Here is a 25,297-nt window from a genome sequence, read left to right on the forward strand (position 1 = left end):
CAACCTCATAGGGGACTCTACGGCACTAAATGGTGCAAACTAACCTGCACGGCTGTCTGTTCAAATAAAATGCAAATAAACCTGGAGTATATATTTTTTGTTTGTTTTATCCCATTGTATCAAACTCATAGTGACATGTGAGGGCCAAACCACGACACAAACCGAACCGTGACTTTTGTGTACCTTTTGTGTAAACAGTCAGAGTTTTCTGAGCGTCATGGAGTGTTTACTGATTTCAGTTTTTTGGTCTCTATTTAATAAATGCAACCACAAAAGCTCAATCACAGCAGTAAACAAACATTTAAAATGTAAAGGCGCATTTTATTTACACAAGTCTCTGAAGATACTGAATATATTATACAACGCTTGTCATTCAGTAAGTCCATATGTCCCTGTCATATGTACAGTCAAAGTAGCCTGTGCTCCATAAAGATAAATATAAGGCAATGCTACTATATTTACATCTCATATAAAACTGTACAGAATTGTATTGTCGTTCAGTCCTTCACACATTTCATTTTCTTTCACCACACTTCAACTCTGGGAGCCTCCAGTCACAGCAAATGATGAAACGATGGGAGGAAAGGGTTTAGACCTGGTTCTCCTTCACTAATTCTCTCTCTCTCTCTCTCTCCTTTGAGCCCTCATCTCTCTCCCTCTCTCCGCACACTGTAGTAAATGTTAAATTAACATGCTAAAAAAGAAAACCACCTAGCAATTTGTTCTGCGCTTGGCCGCGTGCCAGCAGCTGAGTGCGTGCGGTGAATGGAGTGCAGCCATCCGAGTTCAACATGCATCTCTCCGTTCTCCCCCCGCTCTGCTCTGCACACACGCCACTCTGCGCTTCTGAAAACAAATCTAGATTTTATTATTTTGTACTGCAGTTTCCTTTCATCAAACACTGGCATTAAGCCAGCTCACCTTAGCAGAGCGCAAGGAATTGAATTAGCTGGAGTGCGAAAAAATAATCGCAGATTTAATGGAAGAAAGTTCTCTGAAATTCTCAGAAAATGAGCCCGCTGCTGAAGACCTTGGCACCCCTCACTGAGTCCACAACCTCAAATAGCTCTCCCCCTTCCTTTCTAATATTCCATTTAAGTCCATTAAACCCCATCAGCAGTGTTTTGCTGTTTTGATTAGCTCTGCCATAGCTATTTATCAGCGGCGGATTTAACGCACAGAAAATGTGTTCGCACTTACTAAACGTAAAGTGTAGATTAACATGGGGCACGGATAATCTGCATCGTGCTTCCTCTGTGTTATGTGAGCTGAGCCAGTAGTTCAGGAGCTTAATAATGCTCCTGACGGATATGTGACTACAGATCTTGCCGTGGTTGCATTTTTTGCGCAGCGGTGCTCACAAAACACACCAGGATTTACAGCTCAAAGAACTGTACCCTTCAGTGCTGCAAACTAACGGCAATCAAACAAAGAGAGAAATGTAAGAGTGGCTGCCCTTTGTTAAAAGCTATTAAGGGGTGCTGAACGTGTAGCTCGTTTTTTTTTTTTGGAAGCGCTTCCTGCCTCTCCTCCTAGCCTGGCCCTCCAGCCCTTCATCCTGACCATCTCCACAACTTACATGTCTCACTGCCACACAATTTCACCCTCTAAAAGTTGATAAAAACCTGAAGGAGAGAGATGAGAAGGAGCCTTTCCTCTTGGTCATGAAGTTTCCACAGTCATTCTCCAAAGACGGTTCCCAATCTTCAACCAGTGTTTCTGCTTTCTTTCTCACTGTCCCTCATCCATGCTGACACCTAGGCGCTTCATAACGGTCACGCGGGAGTGGCTTGGTTTCTGAAGCAGCTCAGGTCTGGGCTGGAATTGCTCTACCAGGATCTTTAGGATGTTCTCCAACTTCTGGTCCATCTGAAGAACCTACAGAATAGAGACTTAGTTAAGTCCAGCAGTCAGGGAAGTGCATTTGGTAAGAAACAAAGTAAATGTTCTATGGAGCTATAAGACTCTATACAGCTTTTATTCCTCCCACAGTATTGAGTTATAGCTCACTTTATAATGCCTGTGGATGACTCAACTGCCAGACCTGCTAATAAACGCATTACTAGAGAAGCTATCCAGCCGAGTTTATAAGGGCCCACATCCTATTTTACTTCTTGCATTTCCTGGCGTCCACTTATGACTGAGATGTGTGTATCAAGTATAACCATAATTTATTTGTACATGACATTTTCAACCTCTTTCTGAAAAACACTGTGTGATTCTTCTTTCATAAGAATTACACTGAACCCAGACTGTCTTAATAATACTGAACTGTTTTTCTAACATAAATCCAGATAGACTGGGACATTTATAGCAGATAACTGAACTCTGTTTATGCCACCATATCAGGGTGTTCTCCGGCCATCACTCACACTGCTGACACACACACCAAAAAAGAAAACAAACAGTGTGTCTTAAAAAAAAAAAAAAGAGAAGAAAAGCCCTCAGCCTTTAAAAAGGCCTGAGTCGAGCCAGACTCCATTAACGACGGGCTGACATAAATATAAGTTCATAAAGAGGGAGACCATTCCCTGCCTGCTTGAGGGGAAGTATAAATCTGTATCATAAACATGCCCTCAGTAATCTACTGCATTATCGGCATTCCAGTGTCGTGGCTTTTACTCAGATTAGGAATTCCTCCTGACGTGTAACCCACAGCACTATGACCCATGGACATCCCTACAACATCATAAACTGACAAGCCATGAGCAGCATACTTTCACCAGCAAAGAGGGAAGATCTGAAGATCCATTAGAGCTTTGACCAAAATCTCCACAGCTCCACTCGAAGGTCAGAAAATGCAACAGAGTGCAGTTATTAAGTACAAACTGACACAGTTTCTGTTGTCTCAGCGCTCGGTTCTGGCACACTGGACTTGAAATGAAACAATGACTAGAGGTGCAGAAAGTCTACTTCCCCCAGTACAAATAAAAAAATCTTCTTAAATAGAAAGTTTAGATTTAGGTTCTTTTGCAAATGACGATTTTTTAATTAAATGCTTAATAGGGTTCAGGGTGGGAGATTAAATTTGACCAGTCAAGACAGGATTACTTTGTGGCCCTGAAAATCTCCATAGCTGCTTTGGCCCATTGTAGTTTCTAGTTTAGTTTCTAGTTTATATAGAGCTATAGTTTCTATAGCTCCTGTTCTCACAATGCTTTATAAAGGAACCTATCAAGGTGTTATATGGCATTCATTATACTTCAGAACACCTGGAATAAGCCTGTATAGTTGCTCTTACGTAATAATTGTAATACCCAATGCAGAGAGAGCAAGACTAATTGTGCTCTTTCAGGCTACGGCTGCCGATGGCAGGCAGCATGACCCGGGAATCAAACCAGCGATCCTCTGTCATAGTGGCAGCACCTTACTCCACTGGTATCCAGTATTTTCATTAGTATAATGCATTAAATTCAGCAAATAAACAGTACTTGTTTATTAAAATGTGCTCTCTCTAGAGCTGTAGTGAGATGGGTTCCTGCATAGTTTTGTAGTTTTAGAGCAGGGAAATCAACAAACTATATTGGAGTCTGGTCCTCGGTTGCCCACCCCTGCTCTAGAGGACGTGTTAGAACATCAGATGAGGGTAACAGACCAGGGTGCCCAACTTTTGTAAAATAAAAAATATATGAAGCTTGTATGCAGAATCTTATAGTGTGTTTGTTATAAAGCATTACTACATTTGTGATTACAATCTTGTTATAAACAGATACTACAATACTCATTACATTGTGTTATATATATATAACTATCATTTTAATGGCTCAAACAACCTTCCCTTGGTGTAAAGGCTCTTTACCAGTTAAAGGGTTCTTCACACTGACTGGTTCTTTATGGAGCCAAAGGTGGTTCCTCCATGGAATTGCTGAAAGAACCCTTTGTAGCATCTTTTGTTTAAAGACTGTATGTGGCCTTCATCAGGTATTGGATTACAAGATGTTCTTCTCTCCATAACCCTGAATACTGGGCTACAACAACAGACTGCATTAATATCCAATTACATACAGGCCGCACAATGTATTGCCAGAGACTGTTGATTATATATTCCCATGTACACCCTGTTTTGTTACTTCCACAGTAGACAAAAAAGTCTAAAAGTGCAAAGGAATCCAGTATATCTTAGTAGATCCACACGCCTACATCCAGCATTGATGGCTTTAGACAGAAGCATTGGACCTGAAATTCAGGCTTAGTGCTACAGTTTGAAATAAAACGACCAACAGAGTGAAGTAACCATGCCTTAGTTAGTGAGCCAGCATGGCTGGATAGGTGGTGAAGTTCTGGCAGTTTGAATGTTTGGGGACACATGATACAAAGACAGGTGACCCCTCAGCTGTCCCCAACACATGGTAAAGAACTGTGGACACAGCGACTGCCCTGACAACCTCCCCACCCCCCACCCTCCCCACACACACACTTACACAACACCAATTTAGGTTACCCTACATCAGTACATGATAACTATGCATATTTGATCTGAACACTTATGTTTATAGTGACAGTGCTGCACAATTGGGGGTGTGGGGGGGGGGGTGAAACTAAATCAATGAAATTGTGAATTTGAATAAATTAAGAAAACAAGAAATGTATCTATGGTACGGTTTTCTCAGTTGCGTGTCAGACTGGGATTAGTGGTGGATGTCCCTGGGCTGTCCCTTTGTGTCCTCTTGGCTCAGGGGACAGGACAGCTGCTGTGGAGAAAAACACAGCGTCCACGTTCATAATCACATACGCTTCCCTTCCTGACTCCAGAGCAACACGCCCTCCAAAACAACCCCACCCTGTTACCTACCCCACCCACTGGTCTTTTGTGTTTGTGTTTTTGTTTACTGTTTAACAGTTGTTTCCTTGTTTGCAAGTACACTAACAATGCACCATAGCAACAACAGATCAGCCATGCTTTGGAAGTTCGAAGCAGTGCCGCGACTGAGTGACCTGGTCTAATAATATGATAATTGATTGTAGTGAATGCTTTCAGTACTTCTATTAACACAGGAGAACAGACCTGTTTAAAACATTGAAAAATGAACCAGTTCCAGGAGAAGAGATCAGAATTCCCCTTTATCATTTAACCTTTTATAAACTTTTATATTTCACATTTCTTATACTTTATGAGCTCATAGGGCCCATGAACATTCTAAAAAACAGTATAAAAAACAGTCCAAGGAAATTTCTAATGAGCTTCTACAGTACTTCTGTACAAAATGTTCATAGAAAACAAGCAACATATAAAGAGATTAATTTGGACATCCAATTGTTTAGAATATCACCATTAGAAAAATTCAGATAAAGAAATAAAAAACAACAACAAAAAATATATAAATGGTTAAATAAAGTGGGTAAATAAATAAAACAAAAACAGTCCACTGTGATTGCTGTGTGTGAGTGTGTTAGCATAACCATTTCAAGTCTCTCCTTGAGGAAGGCCAAAATTACCACTGGACATAAGCTGATTTGACATTATTTTGAGGTTTAATGTTTTGAGCTGATGTAAAATATGAATATTATATATATATATTATGCTTATCTAAACTGTCTGTTTGAGTATGTATTTGATTTCAACAAGCCTGAGTTGCTTGTTATCACACATGACGTTCATTGTTCAAGACAATCTATTGTCAAACTGTTTAGATATCAGGTGAGCTGCAGGTGGAATCGTCAGTCCTAACCGTCAGGCTGAAATGGAGATTTAGAGAAGGTAAAAAGCATTTCTATTGGTCTGTTCATCATGAAGTTTTGACACAATGTAAAGAACCGCCAGATTCAAATAATGCCAATATCAATAATTGCAACACACTGTGACTACTGACTAACTAGTAGTTATTCTAATGTTATATGATGATTTTCAGGCAAAACACACTTAATGCTGAGATAAACAATTTGGTGAAATTGCCTCTGTACAGTGATGTCCATCCTCATACTGAAAATCGAAACTTTTTGTTTATGATCACTTCTGATCATTATTCTGTGATCATATATAGACTCCAGGATAAGCAAGGGTAAAATGTGCCTGCACTTCCAGCTCTGTGGATACTGATTAAAAGATCCAAGTAGCAGAGAGAGAGAAAGAGAGAGACAGAGAGAGAGAGAGAGAGAGAGAGAGAGAGAGAAGAGAGAGAGAAAGAGAGAGAGAGAGAGAGAGAGAGAGAGAGAGAAACCTTAGCTAAGTATCTTGGCATCTGCAGAAGGCAGTACGTAGTGTATGAGCCAAACCGGAATTTAAAAAACAGAAACAGACAAAAAGGAGAGAATAAAAAAGGTGTAGAAACCAAAACATGCTACCTGAACACAAACACACACACACATTAGAAGACCCTGGATAGGGGTTAGGTATTACCATTCATACCATCCATACCATCACTACATCCCAGAGATCAGTGAGTTCTCATTACTCCCAGCACTCTGAAACACTATCAGAGCAAACGCTATAGTGGACTTTAGCAAATCTCTCAGACACAGTAAACCAGACTGATAATCCAGCCCATTCACACAAAGACAGCACAACACTTAACACCACACACCCATACTAGCAAAACATCTTACTACATTACTCCCATTCTACTCACTTTTGGAAGGAGAGATAGAGAGAGAGATACCTGGAGAGAGTGAGTGAGAAAGAAGAGAGAAAGGGAGAAAAAGAGGCAGAAAGAGAGGGTCAGGGAAAGACCATGAGAGACAGTAAGTGTAAGAGAGAGAGCACAACAGGCAGAAAGAGAGGCAGATAATGAGAGAGAGAAAGAGCGAGAGAAATAGAAAGAGAGAGAAGCAGGAATAGGAGGTCAGAGAAAGGCCATGAGAGGAAGTGTGAGAGAGAGAGAGAGAGAGAGAGAGAGAGAGAGAGAGAGAGAAGAGAGAAGAGAGAGAGGCAGCATGAAAGGGTGAAAGACCATGAGAGAGAGAGAGAGAGAGAGAGAGAGAGAGAGAGGGAGAGAGAGAGAGACAGAAAGAGAGAGAGAGACAGATAATAAGAGTGTGTTTGTGGTGCTTCCTGTGTCCCTGAACAACAGCACTGGGTCAGTTCAGGTAAAGTCTCCATATCCCTTTGTGTGTGTGTGTGTATGTGTGTGTGTGTGTGTGTGTGTGTGTGTGTAAGTCTCTCAGTTTGTCTCTGCCAACACAGAATCATAGTATATCATTTCATCATCTCTCACAAGACGGGGAGAGAAAGAGAGAGAGAGTAAGTGAAGGAGAACCCAAGAGGGAAACGGAGAGAGAGAGCGAGAGAGGCTGATTGAGAGTGAAAGAGAGATAGAGGTATGTTTTAAAGAACAGGAAACAGATTGTGAGCACCTGACGCACATGATAAGTATCAAGGCTTTTGCCACGTGCCTCTAAACGGCAGCCAAAGGCTTTCTGAAGGGCTGGGGGCGGGGAGCTCTAATCTCCTTCTCTCTCTCTCTCTCTCTCTCTCTCTCTCTCTTTCTCTCTCTCTCACTCTCTCTCTCTCTCTCTCTCTCTCTCACTTTCTGTGCACAGTGCACACTCAAAGCTGCTTTTGTTTCTGAGTTACACTCGCAGGGAGGTACAATCACAATCCAACAAACACGCACACACAGACACACACAGACACACACACACACACAGACAAACTCGCTCATTTCTCTTCTTGCTCTCTACCCCCGAGCGAGTCGTAAAAGAGTTGATTCTAGTTCACTAGGGGTCTCTGAATATGATGCGATTGTATTTGGACATGCTGCGCAGAGGCTTGATTTGCATGTTAGATGTTGCATGTGTGTTTGTGTGGGAACAGAGCTTTCTTTCACAAAGCAGAGGGAGTTCATATTTAAAAAAGAGAGCGAGAAAGAGAGAAAGAGAAAGCGAGAGAGATGAACAGAGCGAGGGAAAAGAACAGACCTTCTGAACAACCAACTGCTTATGACAGACACTGGAGCGAGTGAGAACAGAGGAGGATAAACAAGCAGAACACAGCACTGCAGTTCATTTACTGATCATTGTTAGCAGAGGGGCTTATGGAAAACCTCATGCCCCAATCAAACACTCTTTGTCGCTAATCTACATGGAACTAGTTTGGCTATTTGAGTATACACATGGAAGCACATGTAGGGCCAGTAAAAACAGTGGCTGTTTAAACATGTGTCTTTTTAACAACACTGTGGGATCCACAGATTTTTAAATGAAGTATAATTCAGTAATTTGGATGTAAACAAAGCCCCGAAAATGAACCGAACTATAACCTCCCTCTGAATTTGGTTTATTTGTGAATCATTTTGTAGTATGTTTATTTTGTGCATTATGAAAACAAAGCACCCGGTCCACTTCGTGTTTTGTTTCATGCACAGAACCTGGAGCCTCGCCTTAAGTAGCTCCAAATCATCATGGATTAAAAACAACTTGACAAAAATGTCTGCATATATAATTGTGTGGTGTCAGGAGGACACTGCAGAAGGTTTGGATATTTGGAAAGAGGAGCACACTAAATGTCAGCTCTATACAACACACACACGTAGTAAGATTTTTCTGTTGTTTTCAGAAAAAAATGGAAAAAAGGACAAAAAATAGACAAAATCAGAGCAGGCAGAGAATTTGCTGAAATGATATCCTTTTTTGAGGAACTAGCTAAAAGTTATATATATATATATATATATATATATATATATATATTCAACTATATGTGAACCAAAACCACTTCGAAACACACTTTAGACTACGAGCGTTTCGCAAGACTGTCATAAAACAACGTCTCAGGCTTTAGGTAGTGTGTTCTTATCCATGTCATGTAAAAAATATTCCATGAAGGAGCTTTTAGAGGCATTAGCTGGTTTAAACGTCTGGTTCCTATCAGCAGCACTGTGAACAATTCTGACCTTGTTCATATCTTCACCATTTAATTACACAGCCATTTTGAAAAACAAAAAAGAAAAAAACAACAAAAAAACCCAGTAGAATTCTTAGTAAAAAAAAAATTCATGTAGGCCAGACTGTTTCTGTTTCAGTCCCTTTGCTGAACTAATTCTCCATTTATGTAACAGAAAAAAAGCAGCTTATTTATGAGCCACTTTTCTAAGACATGTTACTAAAGTCCTTTACAGGAAGAAAAATATATCAAAGATGAGTCAAGTTTTAAAGAGACCTGAGATAAAAAATCAAGGACAAAGAAAAACAGCAAAGCAAGTAACATTTAACTTTTATTAGACCTAAACTTAACCCAAAGGGACAGCAAATGTTTTCAAATGCAATGAAATGCAACACTAAACTACTTTTTTGTATCTTAAAAGTGCTACAACTGTTCATTTGTATGTTGTGACCTGTTTGAGCCGTACTATTGCCCCTTTAAAACCCTACAGTACCAAGACATTTAAAAGAGACCAGCTCTTCAACACTGCGACATCTCGCCCCTCGCATTCTGAACATTTCCCGTTAGTTCATTAGCACTCATTGAATATATGGCATGAATGGACCTCAATGCTCTTTTTTAAAGGGTTCACACACAGTCGTCCAGTTGGTCCTTTACACATTTGTGCAGCGGGCAGGCAGCTGAGCGTCCTTTCTTTACTGGTCTCTGGTGCCTGCCCAAGGGTGTGGCCACAAATCCCCTTTCATAACCTCTGTGGGGGGGAAGGTGTGTGTATGTGTGTGTGTGTGTGTGGGTGAGCGCATCAAGCCTCTGGAACATTCCTTATTTGGACAGTCTCCTGTGGCTACTTCTAAAACATGTCCACCAGCCAACAGCTCTGTTAATAATTGGCTGTTGAGCAGTGGGGCTGCCAACAATGAAGTATGATCCATATTAATGCATTTGTTTTTAAGTCAATTTTAACTCAATTGTTTCATGTTTGTGATGTTGAACATGATGTACAATCTGTCTTAAACAGGCATACAAAGAGACACGCACACACACACACACATACACACGCTGACCCTGTGAGCGGCACAAGTGTCCTATAAACGTGAGGGCGTGGGGACAGATGTAGGCTGGTGGGTGTGTTTAGGCTGATCTCAGTGGGCCGTGTGGTCTCGTATGGTGAACACTGGCGTCTTTATGGACTCACTGACTCTCTCCAGCTGCTCAACCACACTCAGACAGAGCCGAAGACAGAGAGAGGGAACAGAACCCAGTTTCAATACATCTCTCTGCTGCCATTTAAAAGAGAGGATAGGATTTACTCCTTTAACTCTAAAGGCCATTCGTAGGTCTGTCAAAGAGTATGACTAGAGTCTTCCAAACCAACCCTCAAAGTAATCTATAACTGCTTCTGGTTGTTCTGTTTCAATTAGTAACCATACAAATAAATACTATATACAGCAATATTGTCCAGGCTGTCTTAATGCCACCAAAACAGCTCTGACCCATGAAGGCCTGTCTGACTCCACAAGACCTCTGAAGGCGTCCTGTGGTATCTGGCACCATGATGTAAGCAGCAGACCTTTTAAGTCCTGTAATTTATGAGGTGGGGCCTCCATGGATTGCTTCAAGGAGCCTTGGGTGCCATTGTCCCCTGTGTCAGTTTACTGGTGGTATATCCTTGGTCCACTTTGGGTAAGAATACCAGAAAAAAATCCAAAAGGTCCAAATCCAAATTTGGACTTTGTTACTGAAGTCATTCAGACCCAATTATTGTGCTTCCAACACACCACCTTCAATGGCTCACTGCTCAGTTGATGCTAAATATATCCCAATCCCTGACAAGTATCAGTGGTTTTAAATTTGTGGCTGAACACTGTACAGTAAATATGCTAGAAACATCAGGAATTCAGTATCTATAATTATTAGAATATTTTATACGATCAAACAGAAACAGAAAACACAAGAGACATTCTTGTGTTGTGTTGTACCTACTTCTGACAAGTATGTTCATTAATACACTTAATACTTGGTTGGGGCTTCTTTACCATAAATTACTGCATCAATGCAGATTGGCATTGAGGCAGTCAGCTTGAGGCACTGATGTTATTGAAGTCTAGGCTGCTTTGATAGTGATAGTGATCTTCAGCTCATCTGTATTGCTGGGTTGGATGTTTCTCATCTTGCTCATGATAATTCGATGAGATTCTATAGGGTTTCGGTCCAGAGATTGGGCTGATCAATCAAGCACAGTAATATCATTGTCAGCAGACCATTTGTAGTAGTGTCGGCACTGTGGGCAGGTGCTCAGTCCAGCTGGAAATGGGAATCGGCTTTGTCAGCAGATGGAAGCATGACATGCTCTGAAATATCTTGGATGTCTCAGGTTCAGGAGTGGCTCGATATTAGGAATGTAGCAGTTGTAGCCCCTCTCCTCTAGACTTTTGAAGCTCTGATACCAGCTGCAGTCCAAGTTCTTGAATCAAGTTTTTTGAGAATCCTCTCCAGGCTGTGGTCATTTCTGTTTCATGTGCACCTTTTCCTACCAAATTTTCCCCTTTCAGACAACTTTCCATTAATATGCTTTGATACAGCTTTCTGCACACAGCTTTTTCCGCACTGATCTCCCGTTGCTTACTCTTCTTGTGGAAGCTGTCGGTGATCGTCTTCTGGACAACTGTTAAGTTAGCAGTCCTCCCTTTGATTGTGGTTGCGTGTGCTGAGCTAGAGAGAAAATAAATAAGCGGAGATACTGGATTTCTGATTTTCATTTTTTTAAACAGTAGTTGGTTTTGTCAAGACCGGAGACTATATTTAATGAGACCAAAGACCAAGCTAAGTCTGAGCACAAACCAGCATCTCTCAAAATGAAATGGTGATTTGATTGATAAGACAAACAACTGCAATAAAAGACTACGCAATTTGAAAGCACAGTTTCATAACAAAATACATGGCAACATAGTGAATATGCATTGCCCATAGTGTTGTACTCAAGACCATTACAGTCAAGACTGAGTCACAATCAACACCTGGATACCTGGAGTCAAAACTAAGACATTGTAGTAGTCAGGTCTGAGTCAAAGCTGAGGCCATGACTGGGCCACACTGATTGGTGCGGTAGTTGCTTCTGATTTTACATGTCTATTACTGTACATAGCTATGCTGCCACAAAAAGATACAAAGATACAAAAGAGGGATCTTAAGTTGTGAGTCTCCTTACTCTGAGTTCAAGACAAGACAAACTCAAAATGATGTCAAGACCAAGACTATTAATTAGAAGTCTCCAGACATGAGTACAAAAACACTCCTAGTCATTCATAGTCACCTCATTCGTCATCGTCTTGATCCTGAGGGAATAAAAACTTGGCTATACTCTACAGCATAAGCCTATACTAAATAACCAGGTGGGACAAACAAATCAACTGTGGGGTGATATCAGTACGGTATCAGTAACATATAATAATAGTATCTTTAAGTTACTTTAAGTGATTCACTTAATTTGTTAACACACCATACTATCAACTTTTAGTATGCTTCTACATGCATACAGTAACTCGCAGCGTAAATAAGGGGCAACTGAGGTCTGAGGTAATATTGTGCAAAAGATTCTCCTCATTTATCTTCATTCACCACTCAGGCTCCATTGCTTCCTCAACTGTCAGTCATCAAAGTAAATGCTGACACGAATGACTTAACCCCTATTTACACATGAAAAAGAGTTCTTTGTTATTTCGATCAAGGAGTCTACAAGTATCAGATACCCAAGAACAAACCCAGATTTCATCATTTTGCTTGATGAATCTTGGAATGAGCTTTCCGCCTCTGGAATTTCCCTGGTGATAAGCATCGGAAAAGGAAACATAAAGCTATTTATTCTGAACATCAGAAGCAAGTTCCATTCCTGAAGGAGCTACTCTTAACCTTCATATTCATGGATTACTGGAATAGCTGCCAAAGACTTTTTCTGTGAACTCTCCAATCACTCTGCACTTGGGTGTTTAGGAATACACCATTGATCGGAGCCAACACAGCAGGAGAAGACAAGAGGCACTGGAGGAAAGATAAGCCAGCTTGTCGGTTTAAGTGTTTGCCCTCATTGATCTGAGACCTGTTTAATGCTTGTCCTAAACATGACTTCAGCAAGGTGGCTAGGGTTGGGCAACATGACATGAGGTGGGTTTATGAATGCGTTTAGCTACTTTAAGTCACTTAATTACTGCCAATAGAATAGGACTCTCTGGAGCAGATAAACCTAAACCTACAGGCACCGTGCCTACTGTCAGGTGGTATAAAGCTGTGGAGCAGTGTTCTTTGGAATGATTGTGGTTCATCCAATACTTTCAGGATAACCAGGGGAGTTGGAGATAGGATAGGGTGGTGATCATCCAACATCCTTACTCCACTAATGACAGTTAGACCAATAAAGGCAGAATATATTATTTTTTTTTAATTGCCTTGAAGATTTTTTAATAGCCTCTGGAAGAAACAATGAATGAGCAGGTTTCCCCAATACTTTTGTCCATATAGTGTATCATGGGTGTTGTAAGCACATCAGCAACACTGAACTACAATGCATCATAAACTGCATACTAACAAGCCAGTGCCTGGATGGCAGCTTATTACAATTATTTTATTGTTTATTTATTTAATTATTTATTTACGTTTACCTAATCTCAAATTCCTTCTAAAAGTCAATCTCAAAATGGACCTTGCTCTTATTAAACACAACACACTGAGTCTATTTATTATCTATTTACTTTTCAAACTTCAGTCAATATGTAGTCGCCTCTAAATGCCTTCCTACATTTGCTTACAACACCATGCATGAGATGCAGGAAAAATATCATATCAACCAATAATATCACAGCAGGCTTTTACTTCCCTTCTAATTCCTGGTACAAAATTACCCTCACCTTCTTCCTGTACCTCTTCTGCAACCAGGTTTTCATTGTGCTCCTTCAATGTAGGTGTCAGAGGTGCTGCAGGAGGTGAGTACTCCTCCATGGTTGACTAAATTTACCAGTCCGGCACTGATTCTGTGTTTGCTTTAGAACGATCCAATCAAATCCCAATGGTTAAATTATGTCCTGCCCACACTGATTTCCTACCTGAACATCTCGCTTCGCTCATGAATACGCCACAATACGTAGGACAAAATCAAATCTGGTTTCCATTTCCACTTATTTATAGTATGTATGTCTGCACATGTTCAATTTAAACTAGAAAAAAGAAAAAAATGTCTTTTAATGTAGATTAGAGATTGTAATTAGAGATGTTAGTTAGTTAGGTAAAGTTTAGGTCAGGTTAAGAGTTAGGGTTAGGTCAGTTTTAATGTTAATTTTACTGTTTAGGTTAGAATTAGGTTTAAGTGTAAGTTTAGGTTTAGGTGTAGGTTATCAATAAATGATTGACATCATTTTGTTTTGCTTCCTATTTAATGACATTAATGACAAGTTAATGGCGACAACAGGGTACTGAGGTCACTATGCCATGCAATTTTATAATTTTTTAGAAAAACGTTAGGGTCCTAATTTAAGATAACCATAACTAAACACATAATTCTCAGGAGAACTTTGATATTTCCAATATCTAAATCTAAACCATTTCCCTTGGCACTCTGTGTGCTGTCTCTTTCTGTTCTCTCTCAACTAAAATTACTTCTAAGGAAAGGTTTTCTGTCAATGAGGTGTTGTCTTTTTGACCATGAAAGTGAGTGAGTGGGAGAATGTGTCTGAGACAGAGGAAGATAAAGAGGAGGATTATGAGATATCCACCTCTTATAAGACTCTGTTGATCCTCCTTTTGTCTCATAACCACCAGCAAACACACTATGTCTCAAATATGGAAATTTAATGGTGCCTCTCCCCACCTGAACAACAAGGTGCAGCAAAAGTCATTAAAATGGTTCCAGGCCCACCAGAAATGTTGTCAGCTACATACAGCTGCCGATGCATGACTGCCTGTTGGCCCCTTGCAATATTCTTCAACATCATTAATGTGAGTGCCTACAATGCCTTTGTCATATTGAGTAAAATAAACAAGGACAAGATCAGCAAGGAAGAGGATTTTCCTAGAAGAGCTGGGTAACGCATTGGTGAAACCTCATATCAAGAGAAGACGGTGCCTTCCAAGAGCATCCACAGTTGCTGCAAGGACACCCAAACAGAGACACACACCCCAACTCCTCAAGTGGTTCAAACTGCAAGCATGGAAACATGGTGGGTGCCAGCTCTGTCCCAAAAGAAATGACTCCAAGACCAGCATCACCTGTGTGAAATGCAAGACATCTGCACAAATGCAAGTGCTTTCTGCACATCATGTGTACAGTAGCACAGACAGAAGGCTGAATTGTATCTTCTGGTGGCCTGAAGAAAAAATTCTATTCAAATGTCTATTCCTGTTGTTTTTAGTGAGTAAAGAACTTTTGAGCTTTTTACTCACACATACATATTTGCATACAGTCACATAGAGCAATCCCTGAAAATGCTCAAGTGTACTTCCTTATAGGTGTATTGCAAAGAAAATAACTATTGTGTGTTCATTACTGGTGTTCTAATGACGATGAGTTTCTATTTAACAAATAACACAACATAATTTTCCTGGGGTCAAATTGACCCCAAACATAACACATCATATTCCTAAAAAATCATTATTAATGTTTTAGACTACAAAAATAATTATTTAGAACTAAAATAAAAATAAATTTTAAATTTTAGGTCAATCAAAGATTTTATGGTGATGTGCACATATCTCCATAGGTTGCATAACAGATATTCTGGATATAAAAGGGGGTTGGGTATGTGTTGGGGTGTTTTTTATTAACTATTATTCAAACTATTTCAGTAATCAGCAAACAAATATGTGACATAAAATCGGGTAACATATTGAATTATAGTAATTTTGTCAAATTGACCCCAAGGATAAAAGATGTTAGTAAATTTGAAGATAACAGGAGGGTTAAGACCAGGCTTGAACTGAACCATGCCTGAAGCTTCTTCTCTTCCTCTCTTCTTCTTCCAGTCTAATGTTGTATACATTTCTATCACTAACCTCCATTTCCTGCGATGCATTTTTCACATCTGATCACCACCCCATCTGCTCGCTGTTCCTCATTCCTCTTTCAGTCCTACTTCTGTTCATTAATAAAAAAAGGGGGGGGGGGGTAGCCTTCTATCTTACAGCAAAATACAGAGTCCAACACTAAAACCATATGTTCAAGGTGCGGTCTGAATCTGCAAAGTGAGTGATCTACTGTTTCCATATCACCCACCCCTAAATATGATATGCCTGACATTCCTGTGACACCCATGGCTCACTTTATATACTACTCACCATCTCCAGTGCACACAGGACGAGTCACCAGACTAAAGAGTGTGTGACTCAGCAACCCAAACGGCAGTTGCTACAGGCATTCACCCTCCACCTGCTTTCTTCTTCATGCACGGCCAGTGACCACTGTACCACCCACTGCTCCCTCTGAACTGCCTCCTCCCTCAGCCGAGAGACTGTAGACAGGTATTTTTAGATGTTGGTAAACACACATCTCACAGTCCATCAAACACTGCCCAGTTTCTCCAAACCTCCTCCATCTTGCTCTCTCCCTGCCCACTGGCCGATGGAAGGGGGCCGTCATCAGGCAGATCACTGTCCCCTTTTTAGTCCCTGTGTTGACTCATTGTGTCGAAAATAGAGCCTTGCAGGAAATACCTACAGCTAGTAGGTATTTCAAATCCCTCAAAGGCTGCATGAACAGTCTCTGTTTTAGAGAGGACAGGCCTGTGTAGGTTGAGGTTGGTTGGAGTGGGGTTGAAGGGAGAAGGGGTGCTGGGACGAACAGTGATCCATGTGTCCAGAAAGTATATTTTAGGCATGTATAACTACGGCTCAAACGTTAAGAAAACAATCTCTTTATTAATAATAAAGCTGTATATAAATGGCAATAGACAGAAGATTAGATAAGATAGGCCTGAAGTTTCTTCACAGACTCAATAAAAAACCGAAAGGAAATCAAGGGTGTTCACTAGGAGTTTGTTTCCCTTTGCTGCAATAACACCCTTAACCTTTCTTTTTACACTAGATGGTGGAACATAGCTGTAAGGATTTTATTGCATTAAAGTGGATGAGTGAGGTCATCTACTGTTGTTGGATGGTTAGGTCAGGATCAGGAAAGCCACTCTAACTCATCCCGAAGATGATGAAGTTCTATCTCCTCACTCAACTGCCTAATCCTGGGGGGATTTATACCTCACTATTCAAAGAATGGCACTGGGCAAAGTGACCGTGTGTGGCATCTCCAGTATGTCCATTTCTATTATCAATGCTTATCTTAAAGCATTAGAACAAGTGTCTAAATATTTTTGGTGGTGTATTGTTTGTATATGTTCATCACTTGTATATGAGATCACTTTTCTGAAATTAAATCTTTTATCAGAAATGATACTAATGAAGTATTAGTACTAAGTACTAATTAAAATGAAGGATACAGGAAGTGGAGACATGATGATGCCCAACCTATGTCTTCCAATCTCTACTGCTGCCTTTAAGACCACCCTCTGGGAAAAATGCCTTTTTTCTTTACTTCCTGTTTTCTGTTTTCCTGTTGCCAACAGAGATCAAGTATATTGACAATTACTGCAAACAAAAACATATAAACAAAGAGCAAAGTATGAGCATTAGGTAAGCAAATGTTTTATCCAGTAAAACGTATCATTAGCATGTACTTATCAGTTTTTTGACATGTGGATGAGAGTAAACCATTCAAATACAGACTTCAGTCTTTATGTTGCTAAATAACCAAAAGATGACCAAAAAACAGTTAACAGTTAACAGTTTCCCACTTGTAAATTTCCCAATTGTTTGTGGTGGCATTCATGTACACTCATCTAGTAAATACAATATTTTCGACATGACTTAAAGGCAGCATAACACACCGTCAAGCACTGTTTAATCCCTCAGCATGCCACACTTTGCCTGAAGTAGACAGCACTACATTAAATTAAAGCCATATTGAGACCATAGCTGATCACATGTGACTTGAAATCTACATAGAGAAAGACAGACAGTTTTTTGGTTAACAAACAGATACTAAGACCAACATTGCTATGCTAGTCCTGTACAGCTCATATCTTTCAGCTAGTTTGAGGTAGTAAACTGAGTAAACTGAATGCTTTTTGTCATTCATTTTATTTAGGTGAGACCAGAGAAAAAATTAACCTGAACCTGACGTTTATGTGGGAGTGAGGGCTTCCACCACTGCCCAAAAAAATCCTAGAAAAAAAACTGCAGTAGCAATGTATGATAAACGGTACTGTACTGTAAATGTATATATAGTAAGTTTGTGATGTTTTCTGTCTCAAGATGTAATCACCACATTTTAAATATAAGACATTCTGGACACTGGATCCTTTCTTAATTTTCCTATAAATTCTAGTCATTAAATCTTGCTGTAGCTGTAAAGCAATAGCAGCATAATATCATTTAATTCAATGTCTGCAACAAATAATATGTTTTGTATTATTGAAAAAAAAGAATCCATTGTTTCTACTGATTCTGAACCTATTGTGGAATGCATTTGACTTTAAGAAATTAGACAAAAAAATGTTAATAGATGTTCATAGTATTTATCATACAAACATTGCCTGCTGTTTTCTAACAATACTGAACAACATATTTTAAAACTCTTGAACAGTAGTTGTAATTGACAGATATTGGTCCATACATATCAAATATCTCAGAGCAAGAACTGCTGATGTGTCATCAGTTCATGCAGTCTGGTAAAAGGCATAGGCTGATCCCAGATTATTATATAAAACTATGAGTAAATGCACAAATAAACAAAACCAGAGAAAACATAGCATATTTTAATCTATGTGTGTTTGAGGAAGTCTATTGAGACCTAATCTCCATCTGCACTCATGTGCCTTCACACATAAAACACACCCACATGCAGGTTTGAGAGATTTTGGCCATAGGTCAGAGAGCACATTGATTTCACATGACAAGCTGCCCTGCTGTGTACGTACACTGACCAATTGAACTGAAACACTAAAATCCATTCATCCTCACAAATCAGGTGGCTGAAGAGCAGCTCCCTCAGGCAGAGGATAAGTGTGACATTTTGACTCCGCTCTATTTCTGCTCCACAACTAATGTACTGGAGTCTTCTGACTTGAGATGCCTTCTGTTCATTGTAATTCACAGCATTCATAAGCCATGATACCTGCACACAACTCCACAACACCTACATTCAATTAAAGGCTGAATTAAACCTATATACATATTTATAAAGGCTCATTACAACATCAGAGGTTCAGAGGTTAAATGACATGAAACTGACAACCTTTACTTCAATTGCGGTTGATCACAAAAGCCATATGTAGGTGTTATGTAGCTTTAAGAATGCTGCCATTCAGTAAAGTGTTAGTAGCTGATGTAAAAAATAGTTTGTTTTTAGTAATAATCGTCAGTGAGTAAATGGTGCATGACAACCTTTTTGTTAAATTTTGTTAAATATTTTTGAATCAGTATTTTAATACAAGAAAGCTATATATTTCTAATTCAAATAAATGGCACCTTTTCACAGCTCTGATTATCAATACATTTCAGGAGTAAGCAAAGTGTGTACAAACGTACCACTCACCTCAAAAGCATGGTTAATTGCAAGACATTAGGGGCTAGTATCGAAAGTCTGGTGAATACACAAATCATTTTATATACAGTCCTATGCATATGTTTTGGGCAGCCTTTGCCAAATCAACATATTCTGAGGAGATAAGATAAGAAATCAAAGTTTCTAATAATCGAATTTCCAAATAAATGCTCTGATTTCTAACATTTTGTACCTAACACTCGTCAAACATGGGCTCTTCTAAGCAACCATCTAAAGAAAGATAAAGAAAACTCTCAGAGAGAACAGCTCAGATGCTGTTAAAGCAGGCGAATCAAAACCCCCATATGACTGCCAAGAACCTGCATGACAGTTTAGTCAGTAGGGTGGTGCACCGTTCCACTGTGCAGTGTTGCTTGCAAAAACATCATTTTCATAGTAAAGAAGAAAACATATAGAGAAGCACTGACGAGATTAGGAAATAAGTGCAGTGGACTGATTAATTCAAACAGAACCATCTGGCCACAATCAGCAAATGTACAGTTGGAGAAAGAAATTGCGTTTCATCAAAATAAACAATCTGTGAAGAATGGTTGTGGATGTAACATGCTTTGAGGTGATGTTGCCACCACTGTCAAAACCGTTGTCAATTTAGCTCAGGTAGAGGGAAAAATGGATTCCACAAAATACCAGCAAATCCTGGATGCATATGTCACACCAAGAAGAAGGCTAAAGCTAAATGGAGAGTGGCTGCTTCAACAGAATGAAGTTTTTGAAATGGCCCTTACAGTTATACTTTTGCTGTGCTGTACTGTACATGGCTTTGGTATGGCTTTAGCACAGGATTAGCTATAGATCAACTCTTAGTATTTTAAGTGATATTTGAATGTGCTGATTCTGCTTTAGCAGGCTTTGTCACATTGGACAGTGCATCCTGATCAAATGCCAAACTAACTTGGCTCATCAATATAGTGAAAGCATTTTTGGTGCTGCATCGAACCACTTTTTTAAAAAGCTTCTACATTAGCTATACCATCTACAAAAGGTTTTACAATGACATGATGAATGTTTTAACCAGGCAAATTATCATTTAAGAATTAAGAACTCTACATTAACAACATTTTCTGTTTCGGTTTTCAACTGGAAATAATTGTGTTGATGTAATTTATTTTAATCATACAGAAATGCTGTACACATTTAAGTGACCCACATTCAGTGTGCTACGTTTTAGTGAAAAAAACAGTAAGGTCGGTATGAATGACCAAGACCTAACCAGCCTACACTAGATCAAACACCCTACCATATACTGTGCGTGTATACTGTAAGGTGTACTATTCCACACTCATCATCTCATGTCCGCCAATGCATAACTAAACGCTGAACTGGAATGCATGCCCGTCTTGTTGTATCACTCATGTTCTGAAATAAAATTCTGTGTGTGTGTGTGTGTGTGCGTGTGGAGGAGTAGGAAGATTTGCTGGCAGCCTAGCTTCCTGTGTCTGAGATGACTAATTGTCTTTGTGCCCTTTGAATATAGAGAGCGTAGGTGTGTGGAAGACAGGCCTGGTCTAACACACAGACACACATACAGCTACACGGCCAGACAAACACACATATGTCTTCGCTAACGGCTGGTTATACTCCTCTGATGGCGGCTGAAGTTTATTGTGAAAACACGAAGCGCACACTTTAATCATGGAGTCGTACATAGACTCTGACCCCACACAACTCACCTCAACCTGGCGCTCTGCACACATACGAACACGATCTGTATCAGAAGTTTGGTTTCTTTTGAGATGTAAAAGTGACGTGAGAAGTCATTAAGAACAATAAAATATTCGAAATGTAATTTTAGTAATAAAGGTAGTTTGGGAATATTTTGAAGCAAGACAAATGATCTGGAAAATTTTTTTTCTAAACTATTCAAAAATGGAAATAAACAAATTTTATATATATAGAAATAGCAACATACAGAAACAGATATTTAAGATTGAAGAGCTGTTTAATGTGCAATTCAGGATGAGGATGAGGATATGTTAAGAAGTTGAATTTGAAGTATAAAACACAGTGAGTAAATGTGCAAATGTGTGTCTGCAATACAATGCTGTGCAGTGGGCAGGAGGCAGTAAATAGTTTACAAATAGCAATATAAATCTTGATAGACGTAGAATGTCCTATGCTGTGCATATGCTACTGTTAAACCATTCACTAAAAACAATGTATATGTGCTTTAATATTAGTAATAAAATATAACTAAATAAAGCTTGTGTGGGTATATCTTAAAGTAAGCTTTGCTGATTATTATTATTAATTTGAAAGATTATTGTTAAACCACATACTGAAAAAGCTGGTTATACAGTTGAAAGGTTGTTGACATCACAACAAGCAGATGGGAAAGTGTGGAGTATGACTGTATTACCAATTTAGTACTTTCATCAATTGCTCTTCCGGTTTTGAAGCGATCTTTACAGAAGATTAAGATCTAAACAGCTTTCTATTTAAAACTGAATTTTGTGGCATCGCTGTACTTTGGTCTCTTGTCTCTTAAATGCAAATTAACTCTAAGTTGAATGTAAATGATGTACTGAACGTAACCCTGCACCTAACCTAACCCCTCCTTATCTTAACCTTACCCTTTTAGGGTTATTTTAGATTTAAGGTTTAAGTTAGGGTCACAGTTAGGTTTCAGAGTTGATTCAAGGGTAAGGTTAAGTTTAGGGTTAAAGTTAGATGCAGGGTTAAATTCAATAGACAACCATTTACTTAATCAATTCACTTGCATTTAACACATATTCAGTTGAATGTTAGGTGAGCATCAATGAGGCATCTACAATGGATCATCCAAGTAAAGTGAAACAAATTTTCCATGCCTTTCTGAAGTAAAAGAGTTTAACATAGTATATAAACCAAAGTTTCAAAATGTACCATTCACTCTTAAGTCCATACTTTAAACCCCCATAAACACTATGTGTACATGTAGATATATTAGGTTTAAGGTTTCTGTAAGCCAGTAAATACTAGTATTCGACCAGTAAAACTGGCAACACTAGCAAACTAATATATCTATATATATACAGTATTTAGTCAGTCATAAAAAGTATTTAGTCAGTCACCAATTGTGCAAGTTCTCCCACTTCAAAGAAATGAGAGAGGCTTGTAATTGACAACACAGGTAGACCTCAACTATAAGAGACAAAATGAGAAAAAAAATCTGAAAATCACATTGTCAGATTTTTATAGAATTTATTTGGAAATAATGGTGGAAAATAAGTATTTGGTCACCTACAAACAAGCAAGATTTCTGCCTGTCACAGACCTGTAACTTTAAGAGGCTTCTCTGTCCTCCACTCATTACCTGTATTAATGGCACCTATTGAAGGACACCAGAAACAAAATTGTAGACCTGCACCAGGGTGGGAAGACTGAATCTGCAATAGGCAAGTAGCTTGGTGTGAAGAAATCTACTGTGGGAGCAATAATCAGAAAATGGGAGACCTACAAGACCACTGCTAATCTCCCTCGATCAGGGGCTCCATGCAAGATCTCAGCCCGTGGGGTCAAAATGATCACAAGAACGGTGAGCAAAAATCCCAGAACCACATGGGGGGACCAAGTGAATGACCTGCAGAAAGCTGGGACCAATGTTACAAAGTCTGTGTACATGAAAGAATGAATGGGGCCATGTATTGTGAGATTTTAAGTGCAAACCTCCTTCCATCAGCAGGGGCATTGAAGATGAAAGGTGGCTGGGTCTTTCAGCATGACAATGATCCCAAGCACACTGCCAGGGCAACAAAAGAGTGGCTTTGTAAGAAGCATTTCAAGGTCCTGGAGTGGCCTAGCCAGTCTCCAGATCTCAACCCCATAGAAAACCTTTGGAGGGAGTTGAAAGTCCGTGTTGCCCGCCGACAGCCCCAAAACATCACTGCTCTAGAGGAGATCTGCATGGAGGAATGGGCCAACATACCAGCAACGGTGTGCGCCAACCTTGTGAAGACTTACAAAAAACGTTTGACCTCTGTCATTGCCCACAAAGGATGTATAACAAAGTATTGAGATGAACTTTTGTTACTGACCAAATACTTATTTTCCACCATTATTTGCAAATAAATTCTTTAAAAATCAGACAATGTGATTTTCTGATTTTTTTTCTCATTTTGTCTCTCATAGTTGGGGTCTACCTATGATGTCAATTACAGGCCTCTCATCTTTTTAAGTGGAAAAACTTGCACATTTGGTGACTGACTAAATGTTCTTTCCCCCACTGTATATATATATATATATATAATTGGTCTGTGTCAAGTTGTCAAGTTGCTTTGGAATTTTAAACTTAATATCCAGAATGGGGCGTTATATTTAATGCTTTACAGCTTTCTCGGGTATTATGGGAATGTCTACACCTCTGTTATCATTTTGACTACATCTAAAATGTCTTATTTTTTACTTCTTTTGTCTTGTGATTTGAATTTTAAAACCCATGAAGGTGTGGTACAGTGTACTGGTATCTCATTAGGATAATGTTATGTATAGGTCTCCAACAATTCTGGTTTTAAATTACAGAAAAGAATGTAAATGTTTAAATGGTAGCGTATACAATGTAAAGTAATTAAAATCCTGTGGTGGCACGTCCTCCTGCTGTTCAGTATATAGAAAAGAGACCACACCCTGGTCTGTCGTCATCTGATGGAGCTAAACTCCAACTCAGTCAGAGGTCTAGTCTGCTGGCCTACACACTGAGCCATTTAAAGCACAATATAGTTTGTGTGTGGGTAAATTTAACTTTATCTTCTTGTCACTTACTACCCAAAAATACATTTCAGTGTTATCTCATATAAAAAGACAAGCCCTTTGTAATTGTAATTAATGTAGGAATATGCTGACTATTTTTTTGTGTTTTCTATGGTGGCAATAGCTAGTATACAGGAATGTTTCCACCATAGGTGGATTTCAGGGAAAACGTTAACAAATTGTAAAGTGTAGGTTTTGGCTTTTTAATACAGTCAGGTCCACATGGATTTGGACAGCGCCTCTGTATACCACTATCAATGCATTTGAAATGAAGAAGTCAAGATGTGATTGAAGTGTAGGCGTGTAAGCTTTAATTCCAGGGATCAAATGTAATAGTACAAATTAACATTATTATTAATAATAAATAATTATTTTTAATGCCTGAATGCAAAGCCATCAGAGGTGTCAAGTAACGAAGTACAAATACTATGCTACAAATAGAAATTTTGGTTATCTATACTTTACTGGTTTAATTATTTTTAGCTGACTTTTTACTTCTACTCCTTACATTTTCACTCAATTATCTGTAGTTTCTACTCTTTACATTATAAAAATAGCCTTGTTATTTCTATTTCATTTCTGTTTGTTTTCATTCCAAATTGTCATTGTTCAAATAAAAAACACCCCAAAAAACCCTATCCAGATACACTGCGACGGAAAGTAGCTTAGTATAAAGATGTCCGTGGCAGACTAAAGAGAACTCGAGTGAAATGTCCCGACTAAACATTAAATATTTTTATATAACATTATAGTCATTGTGGATTTTAAAAAAGTTTTTTTGGGGAGGTGGGGTAGTGCACTATAGGCGCCTGTGGTGCTGCCTAAGCTTTTGGCCTTCGTTTTCCTTACATTTTTTTTATTTAATTTTTTTATACTTTTATACTTCAAGTAGTTTTGGAACCAGTACTTTTACACTTTTATGTGAGTAAAAAGCTTAAGTTGATTTTTGATCTTTTTAAACCCTAGTATCTACACTTCTACCTGAGTAATCAATGTGAATACTTTTTTTACCTTTGAAAGGCACTCATTTCAAATCCACTGATGTAGTGGATAAAAGTGAGGTGAGGCAAAATACTCACAAAAATGCTCACACAAATGCT

At 39.0% G+C, this 25,297-nt stretch overlaps 1 protein-coding gene across 1 annotated transcript in view; it reads right to left on the reverse strand.

Moving 5' to 3' along the window:
• Positions 1-1,554: 1,554 nt before the first annotated feature.
• kcnq1.2 (potassium voltage-gated channel, KQT-like subfamily, member 1.2) overlaps positions 1,555-25,297 on the reverse strand; it is a 141,431-nt gene continuing 117,688 nt past the window's right edge. The window contains exon 19 of the mRNA XM_072673773.1: positions 1,555-1,878. Within this exon, the coding sequence (XP_072529874.1) occupies positions 1,732-1,878 (147 nt within the window). The 3' untranslated portion in view covers positions 1,555-1,731. The remainder of the gene's footprint in view (positions 1,879-25,297) is intronic.

This window comes from Salminus brasiliensis, chromosome 2, assembly GCF_030463535.1.
Source record: "Salminus brasiliensis chromosome 2, fSalBra1.hap2, whole genome shotgun sequence".
Lineage (NCBI taxonomy): Eukaryota > Metazoa > Chordata > Actinopteri > Characiformes > Bryconidae > Salminus > Salminus brasiliensis.